Below are 23,415 nucleotides of genomic sequence, written 5' to 3' on the forward strand. Positions count from 1 at the left end.
TATAGAAGGGATATAACAATTTATATAGTTATATAAAAGGTAAAAGGGAGCTAATTTTATTATATCCTAGCTAGAACTGAATTTCATAATTTTAAAAAACATCTTTGCAGCTAGGTGCCATGGTGCATGCCTGTGATCCCAGTGACTTGGGAGGCTGAGGAAGGAGGATCCCAAGTTTGAGATCAGTCTCTGCAATTTATGGAGACCCTGTGTCAAAATTTAAAAAAATAAAAAGACAGGGTCCCATTGAATTGCTTAGTGCCTTGCTTTATGCTGAGGCTGGGTTTGAACTTGCAATTCTCCTTTCTCAGCCCTCCCCAAAACAAACAAACAAACAAATAAATATTATAAATAGAGCTGTGGATGTAGCTCAGTGATTGCACTTTCCTGGCATGCACAAGGCTCCAGGTTCAACCCCTAGTACTGCAAAAAACCAACAAAAACATCTTTGCATTACCTATTGAAGTGAGTTAGAGCTCTTTGTACAGAACTGACTCCAGGCCACTGGACAGGGAAGTTCAAGATAAGCCTACTGGTCAAAAATTAGGAAGTGCTTTCAATGACAAACAACAGCTGACATCATACGCAATGATGGAAAGTTCAAAGCTTTTCTTCTAAGATCAGGCAAGAATGCCTACTCTTGCCACTTCTATTCTGTCGAGACCCATTGCCCGCAAGGAAGACGCAACTCAGGAATCTTCTTTCAGCAGTTTATTCAGGCCTTTACTTATGTGTCTCTAGAAGCTTCTTCTTCTAACCCGCACCCCCCAGCCTAATAAAGCATACCAAGCCCCAATGCAAAGCCGCCACGTGGATCTTTCTCATAGGGTGTTTTACAGCCTCGTGCCAACTCTCCCAAAATAAGGAGTTGTTTATCACAGGCCACGGCGCTTATCAGCGCCATCTTGTAATGGCGACCACGGTCCGCTGACACGGCTCACCACACTATTCAACATAATATGATAGAGCAATTAGGCAAGAAAAAGGAATAAAAGGCACCCAAATTGGAAATGAAGACTTAAATTGTCCTTCTTTGCAGATGACTTGATTTTACATGTAGAAAACCCTAAAGATGACACAAAAAAACTGTTAGGAATTATGAACAAATTTGACAATATTGTAGGATACATCAACGTACAATGATCATTAGCATTTCTATTTACTAACAACAAACCCTCCTGAAAAGAAAATTTAAATAGTCTCATTTATGACAGCTACAAAAAATTAAATACTTAGGAATGAATTTACTTAAGAAGATGAAGGGCCTGCACACTGAAAACTACAAAACACTGATGAAAGAAATTAAAGAAGACACAAATAAATGGAAAGACATTCCATGTTCATGGATTGGAAGATTTTAATATTGTTAAAATGTGCATATTACTTAAAGTGATCTATAGAGTCAATCTATATCAGTCAAAATTTTGATGACTTTTTTTAAAAAACAAAAATAGAAAAACAAAGCAATCCTAAAATTTGTATGGAACATGGAACCGTAAAGGCTCTGAATAGCCAGTCATCTTGAGCAAAAAGAACAAAACTGGAAGCTTCACACTACCTGACTTCAAAATACACTATAGAGTTGCAGTAACAAAACAGGATGCTACTGGCAAAGGAGCAGACACAAGACCAATGGAACAGAATAGGTAGACCAGAAATATATGACTTTGGATGTTTAGTATTATTTATGGTAAATGGGTTATTCAGAAAGTTGCCAAGAACACACTACGGCAAAAGGGCAGTGTCTTCAATAAATGGTATTGGGAAAACTAGAGGTCCATATGCACAAGAATGAAAGTAGGCCAAGTGGATTAAATATCCAAATATAAGATCTGAAAATGTAAAACTACTAGCAGTAAATGTATGGGAAAAGGTCCATGTCATTGGCCTGGGCAATAATTTTTTTGGTTATGACTCCAAAGTTTAGGCAACAAAAGCAACATAGACAAATGAGCAACATATTAAACCAAAATGCTTCTGCAAAGCTAGGCAAACAATCAACAGAACAAAAAGACAAGCTACGGAATGAGAGGATATTTGCAAACTTGCATCCGATAAGGTGCTATTATCCAAAATATACAAGGAACTTAAACAACTTAATAATAAAAAAATGAAAAACACAAACTATAAAATGGGGAATGGATGTGAATAGAATTTTCCTAAGATAGCATACAAATGGCCCATAGATATGAAAAATGCTCAATATTGGGGCTGGGGATGTGGCTCAGTGGTAGAGCACTTGCCTAGCATGTGTGAGGCACTAGGTTCGATTCTCAGCACCACATAAAAATAAATAAAGGGCCACCAACAACTAATAAAATATCTTTTAAAAAATGCTCAATATAACTAGCTATCAGAAAAAATACAAATTATAACCACAGTCAGAGATACCACCTCGAACCTGTTAGAATGACTATTATCAAAAGATAAGAAGCATTGCAGAGTATGAGTAAAAAAGGGAAGCTTGCATATTACTAATGTGAATGTAAATTAGTACACTCATTATGGAAAACAGTATGGAAGTACCTCAAAAAATTTAACATAGAACTACCATATGATTCAGCAACCCCACTTTTGGGTATATGAAATCAGAATATCAAAGATATATTTGCACTCCTATGTTAACTGTAGCATGATTTACAATGACCCAAATTGAAATCAATCCAAGTGTTCATCAGGGAGGGATGGATAAAGAAAAAATGTGGTATATATGCATAATGGAATATCAGTGAATCTTAAAAAAAATCTTTGTGATAATAAAGATGAACCTGGAGGACATTAAGTGGAATGAGTCAGGCACAGAAAATTGATTAGCATCCATATTGATAGTAATCAATATAAAGAAAAAGCTATTTTCAGCAAAATGCAACTAATATATGGGGAGAAATATAAATATAGTACTATAACAATAGTCAATTTAGCAAGAATTATAAACGGAGGCTCAGATGAGTTTTCTGGGAGGATATTTACACAAATCATCTCTCTACAGATAAAATTCATCTGGAATGACTTTGGATGTTTAGTATGAGGTTAGACTCTAAACTGATTTCTCTCCCCACCACCAAATGGTAACCAGTTTTTCATTTTTTTCCCCCACAGATTAAACTGTAAGTGACTGCAAAACTTATTGGGGACATGGACTATAATCATGTTCATAGTTTGGTCCCTAGTGTAGCGCCTACTTAACAACACACATTGTTGGTGACTTAAAAATATTTGTTACAGGGTGTGGTGGCACATGCCTAGAATTCTAGGTATTTGGGAGGCTGAGGTAGAAGGATGGAAAATGAGTCCAGCCTGGGCAACTTAATGAGCTCCTATCTCAGAATTAAAAATACATTAAAAGGCTGGGGATATAGCTCAGCGGTAAAGCACCCCTGTGCTGGTGCTTTGTTGAATAGATGTTTTATTATTATTTTTTTAATCATACATGGAGTTTCTATATACATTAAGGTCTTCCTGTCTAGAATGACTACTTTGTTCATATGCTCTCTGGGTCTACTTTGTACTTTATTTTAGGTTTATGAAATATTAATATATAGTGGACTAATTTAAGAAAGGGTTTTTGTTTTTCTTCCTAGAAGGCAGAGACTTGAGCATGTTCATAGGCTGAGAACAAAGAGTCACTGGGAAAAGATTGGTTGAAGATACAGTGCAAGATACCAGGAACAGGAGAGTAGATTGGGTGCCAGGAGGATTGAACTGGGAAAGAGCAGACCTCTCTCTACCAGAGAGGAGGGATCCAGGTAGGCCAGGGTAGAAGTGGATATGCGGATGCAGGAAAAAGCTGTGGCGGGGGAGGTTAGGTTGTTAAGGATTGCACCCAAAGTAACCTTGGCTTTTTCACTTGGTTAGATAAGATTCTCTAGAGAATGCTAGTCAAGGTAATGTGTGTGTGTGTGTGTGTGTGTGTGTGTGTGTTTGGCACCGCAGTAATGAAGAATGAGAAGGGGAAGCTGAATATACTCTTTAGATTGATTGCTGAAGGGCCCAGTTGAGGGTAGTGACCAGGATTTGTACTAGTACATATTTCTGTGGTACTCTCTAGCAGCTGAAAGAAAAAGAAAGCTTGAATGAGGATTTGCCAAAACTTTTTGAGGAAAAGAATCCCCAGAATTGAATTAAAATAGAACCTCCCTTTATATTTCTTTTCCTTTCTGTGCTCCTCTGCCAAGCCCCACAATTTCAGTCAGCAGGTTTTGGTATGTTTTCTACTGAACCAAAGTGAGGATCCAGCTAGCCCTAGCATCTGCAACTCAAAACCTGAATGAAAAGCTTAGAGCCAACATCACTAACTCTGGGTCAGGCACTCTGCCAACCGCTTTTCATGAACTGTTTTAAGTAATCTTTAAAAAAAAAAGTATGTGAAGTGGGTACTGCTATTATTAACTCCATTTTACACACCAGAGGTCTGACGCCTGAAGAAGTTAGCAATTTATCTACGGGAATATGCCTAGCTATGGTCGGAGTCCTGCAAGTCTGACACCGGCGTCTTCGTTCTCACCCACTGATCGGCGCTACATAAGTCAAAGTGCGGGTCACGAGAACGCCGAGCACTGTAACCCATTAAGAGTGCTCACGGTGTCGAACACATACGGTAACCGCGGCCCAGCCAGCACCCGTCCGGTGCCCAGGACACCAAGCACGCATCCAGTGACCCACGCGCGTGACGCTCACGCGCGCTGTGATCCTGGCTTCCTCAAAAAAGGCGGAGGAGGCCTAGCTTTGGCCAAGTGGTCCAAGACGACACTCTCTGGGCTGGACTCTTTCTGCCTGAGCGTCTGATCCGAACGTCGTGCGGGCGGGGAGGAGGGGGCGGAGTCGGCCCCCAGGAAAGATTGCGGATTGGTGGGGAGGAGGAACGGGGGGGCGGAGCCTTGGGGGGAAGGGAGACGCCGCATCTACCGTGTAAGCATCTTCGCTTCCTGCCGCAACAGCCAGCGACTGGAGTACCCCTTCGCTGCGCTCCGGGGCGGGCTCCCTGCACCTGAGCGGGGTGAAGCTGGGGTTGGGGTGGAGGGAGGCCGGCGGGGCCGGGGCGGGAGGCCCAGATAAAGGAGAGGCCTGGGGTGTGGCCAGCTGGGGCTGATAGTGGGAAGAAGGCCGGCTTGGGTGCTGTGCGGGCCAGAGCGGTGGGGGAAAGCTGAGGTGAGGGTGTGAGATGGGGCTCCTTCGCTGGGCTGCGGCTGGGCCAGGAAAGGCCAAGAACCTGTCCCAAGCATTAGCTGGTCTTCCTAATTCCAGGCTGCCCTGAGTCTGGCGAGTGGAACGGGAGCCGCGTAGGGCACTTCTTGAAGAGGGTTCCTTGAAACATTTGAAGTTCCCTTGCACCTCTTTTAACCCTCATGCCCGAACTTATTTAGGAGGAGGAATGCCCACTCCTCTTCCCTTTGAGTGGACGAGCTCTGGTCCATGTGTCAAGAGGTACATCATTAGGCTGGAAAAGAAAGTTCATAAGCTACAGAACTGGTAACAACCTTGGGCTTTCAAATATGCGTATATCTCCTTAAAAGCTTGTTTCTGCCATTAAAGGCGATTTTATTTCAAAGTGTTTTGGGGAGACTTGGTTTCCAAATTAGTACTTCCTTTTCTTAAAGAATGTTCTCAACATAAGGACGAGAATGAAGTGGGTGGATGCTTTTAGGAATATGGGGGTCTTCTGCCTAGTTTAGAGTTTGTTATTAAGACATTCAAGAAATATGAAAAATGCTAGAATTCTGTATCAAGCAGAATCGGTTATTTCTGTGTATCTGATGTATATAATACGTTAAATTATTAAGATGTTAATTCCGTGCATTCATTTAGTAAAAATTAGTACAATGACAATACAGATAGTATTTTGGCATATTTGCAGTATTTTATTTCGGATTTATTTGAATCTCGTTTTCTGCCTCTCCAAAAGTCCTACTCTGTCATTATTCTTACAAAAAATATTCTTAGTTTCTTTTTCTTGAGTTTGGGCAGGTTGACTCCTCTGACAGGCAAGACTAATTTCCTGGGAACTGCCTCTTTCTTTCTGGAAAGAGTAATATGGATCAGTTTTGGTATTCCTTTAGTATTTTTGTTGGCAAAAATTGAACAACAACAACAACAACAACAACAAAACTCTTTGTTGGTGGAAGCCAACACTACCAGTATTAAACTGTCCTGCATTATTAGATAAAATTTGAGTATTTTTTTTAAAAAAACTACTTAGAGATGACTAGGCTGATACTTGGATATTCTAACTAAAATTTTGATATTGGCTGATAGAGCAACTTATTTCCTACGTTTAATACCCCATAGCCTACTGATTAGCTTTACTAACAAGGTAATATGCGTATACTACACTAACCTTGAAATGGAAAGAGGTGGAGTGCTGGTGATACATCAGAGGTCTTTGAGTAAGTAGATAAATACTTCTAATTACCTGTCAGGAAGGAGTCCTAGTTTTTATAATAAGCAGTTATTGAGTTGTCAAAAAATTAGAGTTGTAATGTAGTTTTTTCAGGATCCCAGTATCATGTAATTATTATTGATAACTCCATGTGATTGTATTTATGTTGTAGAGACAATACTTGCTATATGTTAATATTGTAATTTTTTATCTTCATATCTCCAAAACCTAATAAAAGTTTCATGTTTAGTTGATCTTTAGAAGTAATTCAAGGTAATTCTAAGGCTCTTTATGCAGATTTTTAACTCTGCTTCTGATATTACTTTTGTGAAAGTAGAATATAGGTTGTTTTCTGAGGCCTGAGGTTGCTATTGTCTTCATGCCCTTCATCTCTAGTACTCTTTTAAAAAATACAGAACAAAAATTTGAGTTTGTACTTAATCAGTCACCATCTTATTTTCTAAGTCGTGAAGCTGGAATATGGAGTGTCATGATACTTTGGAAGGATTATTAACTACTTTCCCCAATAGAAGATGATATTAAAGACTTTTCCCTTTTTCCTTCCTCCTCCTCTTCTCTCACTTTCCCCCCTTACTCTTTTTCTTTTCCTCCCTGCCCCAACTTCTAATAAATATTTATTGCCAAAATTCTGTTTAGGTTAGTGGTTTCATTTGTGCTTTAATTAAAAGTCAATTAAATTATTAATAAAGCAAAGTCTTGAGTAGTCTTGAGTAGCTAGAAAATAGCTTATAGGCTAGACTTGGAGGTCTGTGAAAAGCTACAAAAATAATTTCAATCTAAAGAATTTTGTGGTGAGATTAGATACAGGTTCCCAAACTATCTTTGTGACCTCCCCCCAGGAAAGTTATTTTAGGTTCAGAGTACCTTGGTTGCCTTGAAGATAAAAATGTAATGAGGACTGCTTTATGTACCTTCTAGGATTGTAAAAATAAAATGAGATGGAGCATATGATTTCAGAGAAGCAAAGCATTTACAAGAGTGTAATGTCCTCTTTTTAAAAGTGTAAATTATATTAGAAACTAAAGCATTTTAATGACTAGCTAGAGGTATGCATGGTTCTTCTGGTTGAACTGTAACTCCGAATAGCAAAATATAAATCGGTGCTTTTTTGGTAAACGCTGATGTAGTTAGATTTACTGCTTTGGCTAAATTATGATTTTTGGTAATTTAGGGGAAAAAGCCCTTTAGGAAGATCTTTATCTTAATATTTATATAGAGTTAAATTAGTATTTACTAATATTAATATTAATATATTTATCTTAATATTTATATAGGGTTAAAGGGGAAAATAGCAAGTTCATGTTCCTGGGAGGAAACATGATGGAGCACAGCTTGTTGATTTGAATAGTTGTCAATATTCAAATAAGGTGTAACTTGAGCTAATTGTTGAGTTTATATAGAAATGTCATTAAAGGATGACTATTTTATTTCCTTTCTTTAGGTAGATAATTTTTTGTTATATTTTTAGAGGGAAAAGCTGAAATAAGTAAGATGGAGGAATTTATATGTTGGCATAAACCAGTTTTCCCCTATAACTTTAAAAAACTATTAAGTACCTTTTTTTTTTCCCCAAAATTTTTACAGATATGAAAATATTTTTCTTCTTTGCCTGCTCACATTTATGCCTTACCTGCAAATTTTTTAATTTAAAAATTTTAAAATGATTTTAATAGTAATGTTTGAAATTAGGTTGACCATCAGTTTTAGGTGTTGAGATTTGATTTAGACAGCAGTGTTTTTAAACCTTCACTTGAGTTTGCTAAACTAAATTCACTGACTCTTTGGTTTTCATAGGTAAAAACTCTCACAGAATAGGATCTTCCAGATATATGCATATTGTTTGAAATTAACTTTTGGTTTCTGAAACAGTAACATTTTTTTTTTTTTTCTTTTGCAGACTCATGAAATGGCCACAGATGATAAGACTTCCCCAACACTGGACTCTGCTAATGATTTGCCTCGACCTCCTACCAGTCCTTCTCATCTTACACACTTTAAACCTTTGACTCCTGACCAGGATGAACCTTCTTTTAAATCAGCATATAGTTCTTTTGTAAATCTTTTTCGATTTAACAAAGGTAAGACTTACTCTTAAGCATCAGAAAACTTACAGTTTTGATTCTTTATAGTTCCCTTATTCAACTTTCATGTTGTATCTTTGTGAGAAAGTGAAATATTAACAAGGTGCTTTATTCATATATCACCAGATTTTTCTGCTTAAGAAGAAAATGCTAGATTTTTTTTTTTTTTTTTTTTTTTTGGGTACTGTTGAACCCAGGGGTGCTTAACCACTGAACACATCCCCAGCCCTTTTTTATATTTTATTTAAAGACAGGGCAAGAGCTTGTCTTGCTGAGTTGCTTACAGTGTCACTAATTTCCTGAGGCTGGCTTTGAACTTGTGGTCTTCCTGTGTCAGCCTCCTGAGTTGCTGGGATTAAAAATGTGTGCCATTGAGCCCAGACTAGGTAGAATTTTTTTTTTTTTTTGAATATTGTTTTTAGTTGTAGGTGGATACAACACCTTTATTTTGTTTAACTTGTTTTTATGTAGTGCTGAGGATCGAACCCAGTGCCTCACACGTGCGAGGCAAACACTTTATCACTGAGCCACAACCCCAGCCCCTCAGTAGAAATTTTGATAGTTCTAATTAAGTTTATTAATGGTTAGGTTTAAAGTACTATAAAAACTTGGTACATTTTTAAGATGATAATTTTTTAAAAATAAGCTTTAATTTTTAAAACAGTTTTATTAGATTTATAGAAAAATTGGAAAGATAATGCAGAGCACTTAGTTTACCCCTACATTCAGTTTCTGCTATTATTAACATCTTAGGTTAGTATTACTATACTATCAGTATTACTGCACTGATGTAAAGATTTTACAATTTTCACTAACTACTGTATGTATTTTATTCAGAGTTTTAAAATTTTTACATAATGTCCTTTTAATGTTATAAGATTCCATCTAAGATATTATATTATGTAGACTCTTTATAAGATAATACTCTATTTATTTAGTAAACGTTTATTGAGCAGCTACTATTTTGGGTGCTGTTTCAATAGTACAAGGAATCTCTTCCATAAACACAGCAAAAATTCTGGGCCTTTGTGTAAAAAGCTTGCATTCTGTTTCCTCAAATTTCAAATGAAAAGTAAAACAGAAAATCACATATACCAAGGGTGTGATTATTGGCTTATAATTTTGCTCTACTCTTTGGATTTCTTTCTTTTAAAAAAATCCAAAAGCCTAATTTTAAATTATGCATGTAATATATACATACATATATATAAGTATATATATGTATGTGTGTGTGTGTGTGTGTGTGTGTGTGTGTATATATATATATATATATATATATATATATAAATAAAATATAGTTGTCTGGAAAATTTCATGTTTTCTCTTTGCTGAATTCTTGTGTCTCAATTTTTCAGATAATGTCAACCTTTCTTTTGCTCTACAGAGAGAGGAGAAGGGAGCCAAGGAGAGCACCCTTCTCCCAGTGGAAGTTGGTCCAGCCCTCAGCTCCCTTCAAGGACACAATCAGTGAGGTCACCTGTTCCTTATAAAAAACAGCTTAATGAGGAACTTCAGCGACGCTCTTCAGTGTTAGGTAAAACAGTGTTCATTCTTCTAAGATTTTTCCACGGTCATTGTGTTTCCCAAGTTATTTATTGACTTAACTTTCTTGTTGTTTGGAATAGTCAGGTACTCTCCAGAATAAATAAAACTATTACTTAGTTAGTGAAAGAATTTGTTGATATCTGAATAAAAGCTCTTAAACATGTCATTAAACTTTGATTTAGGCAAACAACAGACCTCTTGGCTGCTTTTTGATTAATTACTTGCTTGAGTTTCAGCAGAGAACAATTTGCAGCATCCCCAGGAGAACACAGGTTAGTTTCAGTCTTGTGAATGAATTCTGCGTCTGTATTTGGGTGCTAGTGAAATGTGATGTGCATGCCTCTGGCTGCAGAATTCTTCAACTCCATTGCTGGGCTGCCACTTGCTCTTGGCCTGTGTCTTTTGTGGGGTGCAAACTGTCAATGTGGCTGTATAAGCTGAGCTCTTCTTGCCTGTTTATTCTCCATCCTGGTTTATTACAGTCATCTCCTTATTTTCATGCTCTTCTAATGAGTGCGTGCTAGGGATCAGTGAAGTGAAGAAACTAGAGAGAGTAAATATTTTATGCTTTATTTCTGTTAGATTGCTAAACTCAGTAGAATGGTTTGCCCAACCATCTATCAAGGTTATAGAAGAAGGCAGTGGGAAGTGGTGTAATAGAGGCAAAGGGATACAGCATTGAGAAATCAAGTGTCCCTGAATACCAGATCCTGTCGGCCCTGGCCAGTCTTCCCCATGAGAGTGAAAAATAGATGAAAGCAATGGTGTTTGGCAGAGGATATTTTATTGCTAGCTGAGATTTGGTTTAGTGGAAGAGGCAAGAGAAATCAAGTCAGAAGAAGTACTGCTGAAGAACTGGACCAGAGCTGGCTGTGTCATCTTTACAGGACTTCTAAGGCAGTGAGCTTTAACCTCTGGTTAAGAATTGGAAGGTGGGCAAGGGAAGAGAAAGAAAGGAGCTCTCCTTTTATTTTAAAACATCTCCACTTTAACCTTTAACCTTAGCTCTTATACCTGGTCCATGACCAACAGCCTGTTTTTGTTGAGGGAGCCCTTCTAACTAAATAATATTGAATGAAGACATTATTGTCTGAAAATTTCACCTACCACTTTTCTTTGCAGAATTATTGAGTCTTAATTTTTCAAAATACCACGCTTTCCTTAGCTACAGAAAGAAGAAAAGGAGACCAAGGAGAGCAGCAGTCTCCATTTTAAGCACAGGATTTCCTCACTTGTTCAGTTGAGGAGTTGGAGTAGAAACTCATCTTTTAGTAGTGACAGACTGCCTAACTTTGCCTGTGGTGTTATGATACAATTGAATTTAAATATTTTTAGATGGAGCTTCTAATGTCTCATTTGTTGCAGTTTCTATATTTAAAAAAATTTTAAAAAATATCTTTATTTTACTAATTTAGTTTTTTTATGTGGTGCTAAAGATCGAACCCAGTGTCTCACATGTGCTAGGCAAGCGCTCTACCACTGATCTACGACGCCAGCCCCTCTACCTTTTTTATTGTCTTTATTCTTGGATTCTACCTTAGATGCATTTGAACTTCAAAAGCCTGGGACTGTTTGGCCAAATAAGTTCCTTTCTTCACTAAAGAACTGTAACTATGTACTGGCTTTAGACCTTAGGAAAGTAATTTAATTTTCTGGTATCTGTTTTATAAGAAGCAGCTAAGATTATTTGCCTAAGAGCAAAGAGCTAGACTAGATTTTCTCAGGGTCTGTTCATCTTAATTCAAGGGCACTAGTGCTCATGGTTCCAGGAAGAGCCTCACTCATCCTTTTCCAGTGGATGATGTTATTAATACTATCTTGTATTTGTAAGTAGCTAAATGCAAGGGGCTTCACAGTTTGTTATTGCCGGTATGTGGAGCATTGCCATTGTAATTCTCACAGCTTTGTCTCCTTTTTCAACTTATAATTCATGGATAGTTGCTTTACATTTTGAGACTCAAGAATAATTTGGTTGTTCTAATACTTACATTTTAGTACCACCTCTGAGGTATTACTAATGCTAAATTAAGATAAAAAGTTTTCAAAGTGTTTAAAAATAAGTGCAGTTTAGATACAGTGATTATTTCATTAAATTATTTTAGGTAATTATTTGTAAATTTGGATTTAGATATCAACCTCTCATTTCTTTGTAATCTTTTATTTCCTACCCAACTAAAACAAAGCACACCTAATATAAATCTGGCAAATAGTGAGTTTGAGGCAGATTTTCCATTTTATTTTATTTTTTAAATTATTATTATTTTGTTGTTGTTGTTGTTGATGGACCTTTATTTTATTTATCTGTTTGTGGTGCTCAGAATCGAGCTCAGTGCCTGATGCATGCTAGGCAAGTGCTTTACCACTGAGCTACAACCCCAGCCCCAGATTTTCCATTTTATAGTAGTTCCCATTATCTGCAGGGATATACTCTAAACCTCCCTTCTTTTCTGTACCAGTAGAGGCTTGAAACCACAGATAGTACCAGACCCTATGTTTTTTATCCCCATATGTACACATCTGTGATAAAGTTTAACTTGTAAGTTAGGCATAGAAAGAGAGTAACAAAAATAACTATGACAATAAATATATTAAAAATTATGTGATTGTTGTCTCTTTCTCTTGAAAGAATGAAGACAAATGTTAAAATTTTTAGACTGCAGTTGCCTGTGGGTACTTGAAACCTTGGAAAGTAACTGCAATCTGTTTAGGTTAGTGGGAGCTCCATGGGTTATTAGACTAGAGTGTTTAAGCTAATTGGATGTTCATCTTTTTTGTCAAATCACCTCTTATTCACCCTTAGATTTTGAAACAGCTGGAGTGTCTTAACTTTTTGTCACTATGACCAAAATACCTGATAGGAACAACTTTTAAGAAAAGTTTATTTTGGGTTCATGGTTTCAGATGTTTCACTCCATAGTCAGCCAACTCCATTACCCTGGGCCTGAGGCAAGGCAGAATGTTAGAATAGAAGGACATGGTAGAGGAAAGCTGCTCAGCTCTTGGCAGTTATGAAGTAGAGAGAGTGAGTAGCTAGGAACAAAATATAAGGCCTAAGGATATACCCCTACTGGCCTACTTCTTCCAGTCATGCCCCAGCTGCCTGTAATTACCACCCAGTAATCCATTCAGATTATTAATCCATTAAATGGATTGATTTACTGATAAGATTATAGTGTCCATAGCCTAAACATTTCATCTCTGAATATTTGTGCATTAACTAATTTGAGTTTTTCAGGAACACCTCATATCAAAACCATAACACTGATCCAGGAATAGAAACTGCAGTAGTTTTGGTCCACAAGAAAAGTACAGTTACCTACTAGTGGCACTTTTGGTGGGCATCTACCATTCTGGTTACAAAGCTAGAATCTGGGCTTGTTTTATTATAGATAGATTTGTGTTTAGTATTGCCATTTCAGTGAAACAGCTGGAGTGTCTTAACTTTTTGTCACTATGACCAAAATACCTGATAGGAACAACTTTTAAGAAAAGTTTATTTTGGGTTCATGGTTACAGAGGTGTCAGTCCATAGTCAGATAACTCATCTTTTTTGTCAGATCACCTCCTGTTCACCCTTAGGTTTTGAAACAGCTGGAGTGCCTTAACTTTTTGTCACTATGACCAAAATACCTGACCCTTTCAGTTTGGAACTACAGGGTTGGGTTGGGTGCAATAGAGAAGGATAGGACTAGAGTTTTAGCAATTCTCTGGCAGTTATAATATGCTTGGACATTTGTCAGATTTTGTCATGGTCAAATCTACCCTCTTGGATGTTTTGAATTCTATCAGAATCTTTTTTTAAAAAAATATATTTATTTTTTAGTTGTAGCTAGACACAATACCTTTGTTTTATTTATTTTTATGTGGTGCTGAGGATCAGTCCCAGGGCCTCGCACATGCTAGGCGAGTGCTCTACCGATGAGCCACAACCCCAGCCCTCTATCAGAATCTTTAGGGGTGAGTTATTTCTTTCTGATGATTAGCCCCAGAAGTGAACCCTTTGATCCTATTGCTTACCTATTTGACTATAGAGACTAAGCTAAACTAACCACATTTTTTTAACCTAAATTCTTAACTTTAATGTGGTTTATTTTATCAGTTTTTTTTTTTTTTTTTTTTTTTTGCTCCTTTTATGGCTAGTGTTTAATCCTCTGGAGTTGCTTTTTCTTCTGTTAAATGTCCAGGTATTTATTATAGGTTGGGACCAAAGAGCAAAAGAAATCATTACTGAATTCTGACCATGTAGATGATGCTGCTGTTTTAGGCCTCCAAACCATCAGCTCAGATAGTTCTTGTCTTAGATAGCTCTTACTTGCTTGTGAAATAGTATTTTACATGGCAATAAGAAATACTTTCAACAGTCTGTTACCCTTATAAAGACCACCCTTAACTCTCAACCTATGTCACTGGTTGGGAGAATACAAGTAATAAAAGCACTTCACATCACATAGATGCAGTGTTTTATATAGACACAAGGAACCGTTAACAAGATTGCCTTTATTCTTCTTTCTCTTTTTTTCTAATATGACTCAGATACAAGAAGGAAAGCAGAACCTACCTTTGGAGGTCATGATCCTCGTACAGCTGTTCAGCTTCGAAGCCTCAGCACAGTATTAAAACGTCTCAAAGAAATCATGGAGGGAAAAAGCCAGGTAATAATTAGTGCTTTGGAAGATTTCTTCTTACATACTTTTTGGGATCATACCATTCCCACTGAAAAATGCCATAATATGACTTGAAAGAAAATGTATTTGTTAAGCTGGGTGTGGTGGTGCAGACCTGTAATACCAGAGGCTTGGGAGGCTGAGGCAGGAGAATCTTGAGTTCAAAGCCAGCCTCAGCAACTTAGTGAGACTTTATCTCTAAATGAAATATAAGAAAGGGCTGGGGATGTGGTTCAGAGGTTGAGTGCCCCTGGGTTCAATCCCTGGTACCAAAAATAAAGAATAAAATGATAGTATATTTATTACTTATTTCAGTTGTGAAACCACAATTTTTTTAACCTAAGTTCTTAACTTTAATGTGGTTTATTGTATCAGTTTTTTTTTTTTCCTCCTTTTAAGGCTAGTGTTTTTTTTTAAATAGTTCTGTTTTAGTTTCAGGCCAGGATCTGTAGATATACCCCTATGATTCTTTTTAAGAAGCTTTATTATTTGTGTGAATTAATAGGGTCAAGTTTCCTTTTATTTTCATGTCTATTTGGATATAATGGACATGAGGATAGCACCATAGTTTTTGAAAGACCATCTGTCATTGATTGTGCTGTAAATCTTATCACAAAAATCATGTACACATTAGTGTATGCTAAGCTACTTTTTTCTGTTCCATATCTCCATTTTTTTTGTCCTTGCAGCAGTACTATTTAAAATTATATAGCTTTTGAATAAGTCTTGATGGATGGTAATGTAAATCCTGTTTTATTCTTCAGGATTGTTCTTGGTCATTTTGGTCTTTTGCATTTCTTATGAATTTTAGAATTAACTTCTAATTTCTGTAAAAAAAAAATCTTCAAGGATTTTATTTGCCATTACAATATAAAAATCAGTATTTTCAAGAAGTCTTCACACATTTTTATTGTTATAGGATAGTGACCTGAAGCAATACTGGATGCCAGATAGCCAATGTAAAGAGTGCTATGACTGTAGTGAAAAATTCACAACCTTTAGGCGCAGACACCATTGCCGACTATGTGGGCAGATTTTCTGCAGTCGTTGCTGTAATCAAGAAATCCCTGGAAAATTTATGGGCTATACAGGTAAATGCATTTTATTGACAGTATTACAATTTTTAAAGGTCATAAGTATAAAATAATTATAATACAGGGCCAACAATAAGCCAATTTTTATTTTGGGCCATGTGTGTAAGGCGTGGGGATGCAATAGTGAGGGCGACAGCGCTTCACAGTCAAGTGATAAAGTAGATGGAAAGTTAAAAAATAACTAGAATAAAAGACAGTGTATCATAGATACTAGGAGAAAGCTCTAGGGATGTTAAAAGTTATCAGACAAGATGGTTAGAGTAGATTTCTAATTTATATTATTATGAGAGTTCTTATTTTTAAAGTTTTTTCTTGACTTATATGACACTATGTTTTGGCAAATTGTATCTTACTCTTATTCTTCCATAAGGAACATAGTCAAATTTTAGCAATACTGAAAATTCAAGTTATTTGTTGAAACAGAAGAAAGCTGACAATGGTGTGTGGATTTATGCAGTGATTTGGAGTGGAAGGTGGACCGAAATTACTCAAGAAAATGCTCTTGACTTCTCTCATGTTATTTTTGTTATTGTATAGATTTTCCTTTTGCTTTCATTCACTTGAAAAAAAAAAAAGAAACTAAAATTGCTACAAGTTCATTATCTTTCATCCAGATTGACTAGAGCTTTTAAGAGATTTTCTTACCCCTAGTTTTTCCCTATCTTGAATTCATTTTTCATATTCAAGTCAGTATTTGAAGAATGCCAATTGATCATGTCAGGTTATTTCCCTGCTTAGTACTCTTGGGATAAATACCTTTTCAGAGCTATCATTACCCTTAGGATAAAATCTATCTCATACGGTTAGGATTGATTTCTTTCCTTTTTATTGAGGCACTTAACCACTGAGCTAGATCCCTGGTCTTTTTTTTTTTTTTTTTTTTTTTTTAATTTTGAAAGAGGGTCTTGCTGAATTGCTGAGGCTGGCCTTGAACTTGTGATCATCCTGCCTCAGCTTCCTGTGTCACTGGGATTTTAGGTGTGTGTTCCATGCCTGGCTGGCATTTTAGTCTCTTAGGACTACCATAACAAAGTATAGGCTGAGTGGCTTTGAACAATAGAAATTTATTGTCTTACAGTTCTGGAGGCCAGAAGCACCATAATAGAGGTTAAGGAATCAATGTATGGATTTTACCAGTTGCTGAATATGTCTATATCAATTATATATTCTAGAACTGATGAAATAACCTCAGAATGGGCTTAGGGACCCACTAAACTCACTGTGAGATGTACCTGAGCTAAAACTCCCATCAGTTGCCATGCCTCCCTAAGCCTCTGCTGTGTCTGGTGAACAACAGTGATGTTTGAGTCCCTGGAATTAGTTTCAGTTTAGAGTTAGTGCTGGTAATCCCTGAAAAAGTTGACTGTTTCCTTGCTTTAATTGTATAGTCACAGTATTCAAAGGCCATAAATCCCGTTGGCCCCTGATACCTGAGGATCCAGTTATCCCAACTGCATTTGGTTTTCCTGGTGCAGTGGTAGCAGTAATTTCTTATCTAAAAAGAAAAGCAATAGCAGCCAGAGCTCTTCAGGGATTCTGAGTCTCCCCTCACAAATTTATGTTTCATGGTTGCGCTGAAAGTTATATCTTTCAGGGATAACGGAGCAGGTCTTATATGGCAAATCCACTCTATTTTATGTGTGTGACCAAGTATGATTTATTACGGGCAAATCATAGAAAAAGGTTACTAATATCCATAGGTAAATTCCTTAAGTCATATGTAAAGAGAGACTATTGTTAAAAGTTTACTTTAGTTTTCTGTCAAATCAAACACTACTATCACAACTAGATTTTTTTATGCTTTCCAAGAATTAGCACAATTAGCATTACTTTATAAATAATCAAATCATAACTAGGTCCCAGTGGTTGTGTCCACATCCAGATTATTCAAGTTATCAGGAAGAAAGTCTTTTGTTTACTTTAGCTTTTAGTTCCTGGTGATAGCTCCAAATACAACAGGTATGAGAAGCTTCTGCTTCCATAATTACGAGTGAGTATCTTGACCAAATAAACCCAGTAGCTGTTGAACAATGAATTGACTGTACTGAGTTCCTCTGCAGGTTTGGCTATGTTAGCCAAACCAGTACATACCAATCCCTGTTTCATAATTGGCGTCAGGAAAAAAACCCCAAATACCTGTTTTGGTTCATTGTAGATGTACAAGGTCTAGGGTACTCCTCTGATGATGTCTTTCTTGCTAGCAGAGCCCAAAGGTCATGCAGAGCATCACATAATAAGAGAGGGAGTGTGGTTATGTATGTGCAAAATTGACTCATTCCTGTTTCCTAAGCTTATGTATTCCTTGCTCTGTAGTATGTCAGGGAAGTTCAGGCATTTTATCTTCATTTTTAATATAAGCCACCTTTTAAAGATTCATATTTTAGCCAGTCAACTAAATAGACTTAAGAGCTTCTTTTAACTTCTCAAGCTGCAAGATTAAATCTGGAATCTCTATTTAGTGGTCCCATATCAGTAAATTCAACTTGCGCCAATTTTCTGTCCACTCTTATCCTATACCCTCAATAGCCATCTCACACATTCCTTGGGTTTTTGTCTATATTAATTGGAATAATCATGTGGTTCTTCGGGTATACCGCATACATCCACATTGGTCTACTTTGTACCTTACCTTTAAGACCTGGCAGGACTTGACTATGGGATGGAGGTACTAGGAATAGATCTTGAGGGGAATTAGAAGTGTCTTGCAAGGCACCTAACTCGAGGGAGGGCATTACAAATTCCTGAAGCAAAGCAGAGTTAATTTCAGATGACTTGGAAAGGCCACTTCCGACAGGAGGTTCAGATTTGGGGGTTTAATATCCTTAGCTTCTTTTGGCTTTTTCCATATATCTTCATTCTAATTTTCAGGATCCCATTTCTTCCTAATCAGTGTCCTCACTTTATTAGCAGACATACTGCAAGATTGGTAATTGAAGTTATGGGTTTGGTATTTTTTTTTTTTTAAACAACTGAAATTTGTTCTCCCATTTCTGCATTTCTGGGGGCCGAAAGCTTGGAGTCAAAGTATTGGCAGTCTTACTTCCTTCTGGAGGCTCCAAGGGAGAATTCATCCAGGCTTCTCTCTAATTTTCCGGTGGTTGCTGGTAGTTCTTCATGTTCTTTGGCTTGTGAACAGATCCATCACTCCTGTCTCTGTCTTTGTTGTTATGTGTATTAATTCAGCCACTTGTATTTTGAGAATTGGTTAGATATTCAGCAATCTTAGCACTGAGGCCATAGGAGATAAAGGATTCTTTCAGGGAAGACAGAAACTTTTAATTAGTTCAGTTCTTGAACTGGGAATTTGAATCCTGAGGTTATTCTTTTATTTCTCTACTTTGTGTAGTGCAATTAGGAACAATAAGTTTATCTTAATATACTTATTAGTTTGACAAAAATGTTCAAAGATATTAAATACGTAGTAACTCATAATCTTGCTTCTTATAAGTATTTGATTAGGAGTATCCATACATAGGTGATATTTTGCATGTTTGTATTGCTAAGCACACCATAGATTATCAATATTCTCTTTGCTGTTAGAAATAAAATCATTAGTGCCTTTCAGTCCAATCAGAGAACCAGTTCTAGAAACATGAAAGCCCATTCAGGAACCTTATCCTTAAAATTCTTTTCCTTTGGAACCATTCTTTTTACCAGTTTTAGTTATGTTTGTGTGTCTGGTGACAAAAAATACCTGACAAAAACAATATAGAGGAGGGAAAGTTTATTTTGGCTCCTGGTTCCAGAAGTTTAATCCATGGTCAACTGAGTCCACTGCTCTGGGCCTGAGATGAGATGGAGCTTCATGGCAGAAGGGAGTGGTGAAGGAAAGCTGCTTAGTTCATGGTGGGGTCAGGAAGCAGAGAGGAAAGACATAAACCTAATGACCCACCTCCTTCAGCCACATACAAGTTACCTACAGTTACCAGGAGGTCCATTTAAACTAGGCTAGACTGATCAGATTACAGCTCTCACAATCCAGTCATTTCACCTCATTACTGCATTACTACAGGAGCTTTTGAGGGACATCTCATATTCAAACATAACAGTACCAAAATCTACATTAGTGAGAATTCTTTAAAGAAACAGAATGAATGGAGTTATACACACACACTGAGCAAATGAGTGAGAGAAGTTTATCTGTATTTTAAGGAATTGGCTCAAGTGATTTAATGATTGTGAAGGGCTGGCAAGTCTGAAATTCTCAAGGAGGCTAGCAGGCTGAAAACTCCTATAGGATTTCTGCCTTGCAGTATTTCCTTTTTATTCTGGAAACTTTAGTCTTACCTCCTCAGACCTTTAACTGATTGGATGAGACTCACTACCTTATGGAGAATAATTTGTTTTGCTTCAGTATTTGTAGATTTTAATCATACTCCCTGCACCCCTCACCCCAGATAACTGTTTAGATTATTTGACCAAACCCCTTGTCTAGCCAAGTTGACCTGAGATTAACCATCACAAATGGGAATAATATATTTAGTGCACAATTGCACATTGAGACGCTGAATAAATGTAGAATACCTGGAACAATGTCTGGCACATATCAAAGGATCCATGAATATTAAGCAATTATTATGGTAATAGTAAAAGTAATATCTATGCATTCATCATGCAGCATTTTAAATTATATATGTCCATCATCTCCAGTATACTGTGAGTTCTCTGGTGGCAGGACTGTGTCTCATTAGCCTTTATTTTTCCATCATATAATACACTTATATGTGTAGTGGCCTTTGCTGATGAATGCTCTAATGAAATGAAACTTTTCTGGTCAGGCTTGACTGTCTTTATTGGTTTGATAATTTTAGTTTTGAGAGCTGACTGGTTCAGGGAGATTTCCTTTAATAGTGTAAGAAACAAACCCGCTTTTGTAATGGTAAACAGTAGGTCTTTCAGGAAGGAAGTAATTTCACATCTTCACTGTAATTCTGCCTTGATCAGTTGATGGTAATTATCCTAGTGCTTTGATTATCCTAGACTGGTGTTCACTTTGTTGTTACTGTTTTCTGGGGTCCTGATTGAAGTGGATGCAGATCTATTTTTCTTAATAGTTTTAATATATTTTATCTTTTAAATTGTGACAGAAATTAGTATATCAACAACTGACATTTTATTTTGATTAAGATACATGTATAGTTTAATAAAATTAAGTATTATATAATAATAGTTTTAAAATAAAACAGGTATTATTATACTTGGTGAAATTATGGCAAAAGCAGTGAACTTTTAGAAATCTTTTCTGTCACTTCAGATTTTTAGTAGTAGTGGTAATAAATAATTAAGGTAGAATTGTTAAATTACATGTAAAGTTAAATATAGTCTTGTGTTGCTTAATGATGGGTAAGTTCTGAGAAGTGCATCACTTAGGTGAGTTTATCTTTGTGTGAACATTATGGAATATACTTAAACCAACCTGGATGGTGCTGGTTAATAGATCCCTATGGCCCTTTTTTTTTGGTAGGGTGGATTGGGTTTTTGGGGTCTTGCAGTTTTGAACAGGCTGGTTTTGAACTTCTGGCCTCAGGTGTTCCTTCTATCTAGCCTTCTGAGTATCAACATAGCATCTTGAACAATTGAGAGACTGCTACTGATCCAACATGGTATACTGTTTTATGGTAAATTTTTTTATAAGTAAAAGGTTGTTCATTCTAAAATAATGATAAAAAGTGTAGAATCATAATGACATAAGTCAGTGACATAGTCATTTATCATCATTATCAACTTTTATGTAATATATGTAATTGTATGTGCTATGCTTTTATAAGATCTACAGAGTAGTAGATTTATTTATAACAGCATCACAAACATTAGAAATGTGTTGCCCTACAACATTATGATGGCTACAACATCAGCAGGTGATAAGAATTTTTCAAGGGCCAGAGCTACAGATAAGTGGTAGTATTCTTGCCTCAGAAGTGTGAGGCCCTGGGTTTGATCCACAGCACTGCAGGTGGGGGGAACAAAATGGAGTTTTTCGGCTCCATTATGTGACAATTATTGTATTATGTGATCTTGTTAACCAAAACATTATGTGGCATATGACTATTTCACCTCCATTTTTAATATACCAAATTGTTACGGAATCACACAAAACAATGTTTTAGAAAAACAAGGTAGAAATTAACACTTATTTTTGGGCAGGACTACATCCTTAAAAAAACAAAAAATTTAGAAGTATTAAGTAATCTTGTTTGTTCTCCCAAGTACATTTCATTTCTATTTTAACTTTTCGTTATAAGAATTTCAGCAAAGTTTATCTCAATATATCATATTGTGTTTAGGCCATTTTCTTAGTTTATTTCAAAATTGTGTACCCTTCTAGAGGCCACTCTTCAGGGCTTCATAATAGAAACTTTAAGTTCCTCACTTGTTGCCTAGGGAAATTGTGTTGTTTACATTTACATTGGTTTATTTACTGTATTGAAATTTTTTCTGTTTGAAATTCCTACCTTTGATAGATCCCTTATTTCATTTTTACAATTTTGAAAAGATATCTTACAAACAGAGTTTTCCAGTATGATTGGGTCAGATTTTCTTACCTTGTTATAAATATTTGAAGTAATTTGGACACTTGGATAAATTTATTTTTTTATTTTTTAAGTATTTTTTGTTATAGATGGACACAATATCTTCATTTTGTTTATTTATTTATTTTTTTATGTTGTGCTGAGGATTGAACCTAGTGCCTTACATGTGCGAGGCAGGTTCTCTGCCACTGAGCCACAACCCCAGCCCCTGGATAAATTTATTATAGTGATGATTCTTAAAATATTTAACAGAGCCAGCTGAAGTATTTTACTTCTTTAAAAAATTTGGGAGGCTGGGATTGTGGCTCAGTGGTAGAGAGCTTGACTCACACGGGCAGGACCCGGGTTTGATCCTGAGCACCACATAAAAAAATAAAGGCATTGTGTTGTATCCACCTACTCCTAAAAAATAAATATTTAAAGAAATTTTTTTGGGGGGGTAGTCTTTTAAGACTAGAAGACATTTTCCTGTTATTAGATTATCTGTTAACCCAAGGATTTAAAATATTTTAAATAATATAGTATTGCTATTTTTTACTCATTTTCCTTTTTCTCTCTCTCTCTTTTTTTTTTTCCTCCCAGGAGACCTCCGAGCTTGCACCTATTGTAGAAAAATAGCCTTAAGTTATGCTCATTCCACAGACAGTAATTCCATTGGGGAAGATTTGAATGCTCTTTCAGATTCTGCTTGCTCTGTGTCTGTACTTGATCCCAGTGAACCCCGAACACCTGTTGGGAGTAGAAAAGCCAGCCGTAACATATTCTTAGAGGATGATTTGGCCTGGCAAAGGTACTGGCACTTGAATATAATTTTATTTAAACTTGAGAAATACTAAGTTTCTTGACTTATAAGTGCTTTTGGTTGACTTTTATTCTTTGAATTGTTTCAAATTCACCATTTTCTCCTTTCTCTTTGGTTCACCTCCAGCAGGATCATAGATGTTTATGGGTAGTGAGGTTATTGACCAATTAGAGTATAATCTCAATAAGACGAGAGACTATATCTTCATTGTTCACTCACTGTTTTACTGTTGGCACCAAGAATAGCACATGGCATGTATATAAACTTCATGATATTTGATGAATAGGCAACAGAAGTCACTG

General features: G+C 36.4%; 1 protein-coding gene across 1 annotated transcript in view; it reads left to right on the forward strand.

The window, feature by feature from the left end:
- The first annotated feature begins 4,922 nt into the window (after nt 1–4,922).
- Pikfyve (phosphoinositide kinase, FYVE-type zinc finger containing) overlaps nt 4,923–23,415 on the forward strand; it is an 80,610-nt gene continuing 62,117 nt past the window's right edge. The window contains exons 1-7 of the mRNA XM_077803415.1: nt 4,923–4,996; nt 8,295–8,475; nt 9,863–10,012; nt 10,260–10,295; nt 14,557–14,675; nt 15,607–15,778; nt 22,894–23,101. Of these exons, the coding sequence (XP_077659541.1) occupies nt 8,304–8,475; nt 9,863–10,012; nt 10,260–10,295; nt 14,557–14,675; nt 15,607–15,778; nt 22,894–23,101 (857 nt within the window). The 5' untranslated portion in view covers nt 4,923–4,996; nt 8,295–8,303. The remainder of the gene's footprint in view (nt 4,997–8,294; nt 8,476–9,862; nt 10,013–10,259; nt 10,296–14,556; nt 14,676–15,606; nt 15,779–22,893; nt 23,102–23,415) is intronic.

Source organism: Urocitellus parryii, chromosome 1 (assembly GCF_045843805.1).
Source record: "Urocitellus parryii isolate mUroPar1 chromosome 1, mUroPar1.hap1, whole genome shotgun sequence".
In the NCBI taxonomy this organism is placed as follows: Eukaryota; Metazoa; Chordata; class Mammalia; order Rodentia; family Sciuridae; genus Urocitellus; species Urocitellus parryii.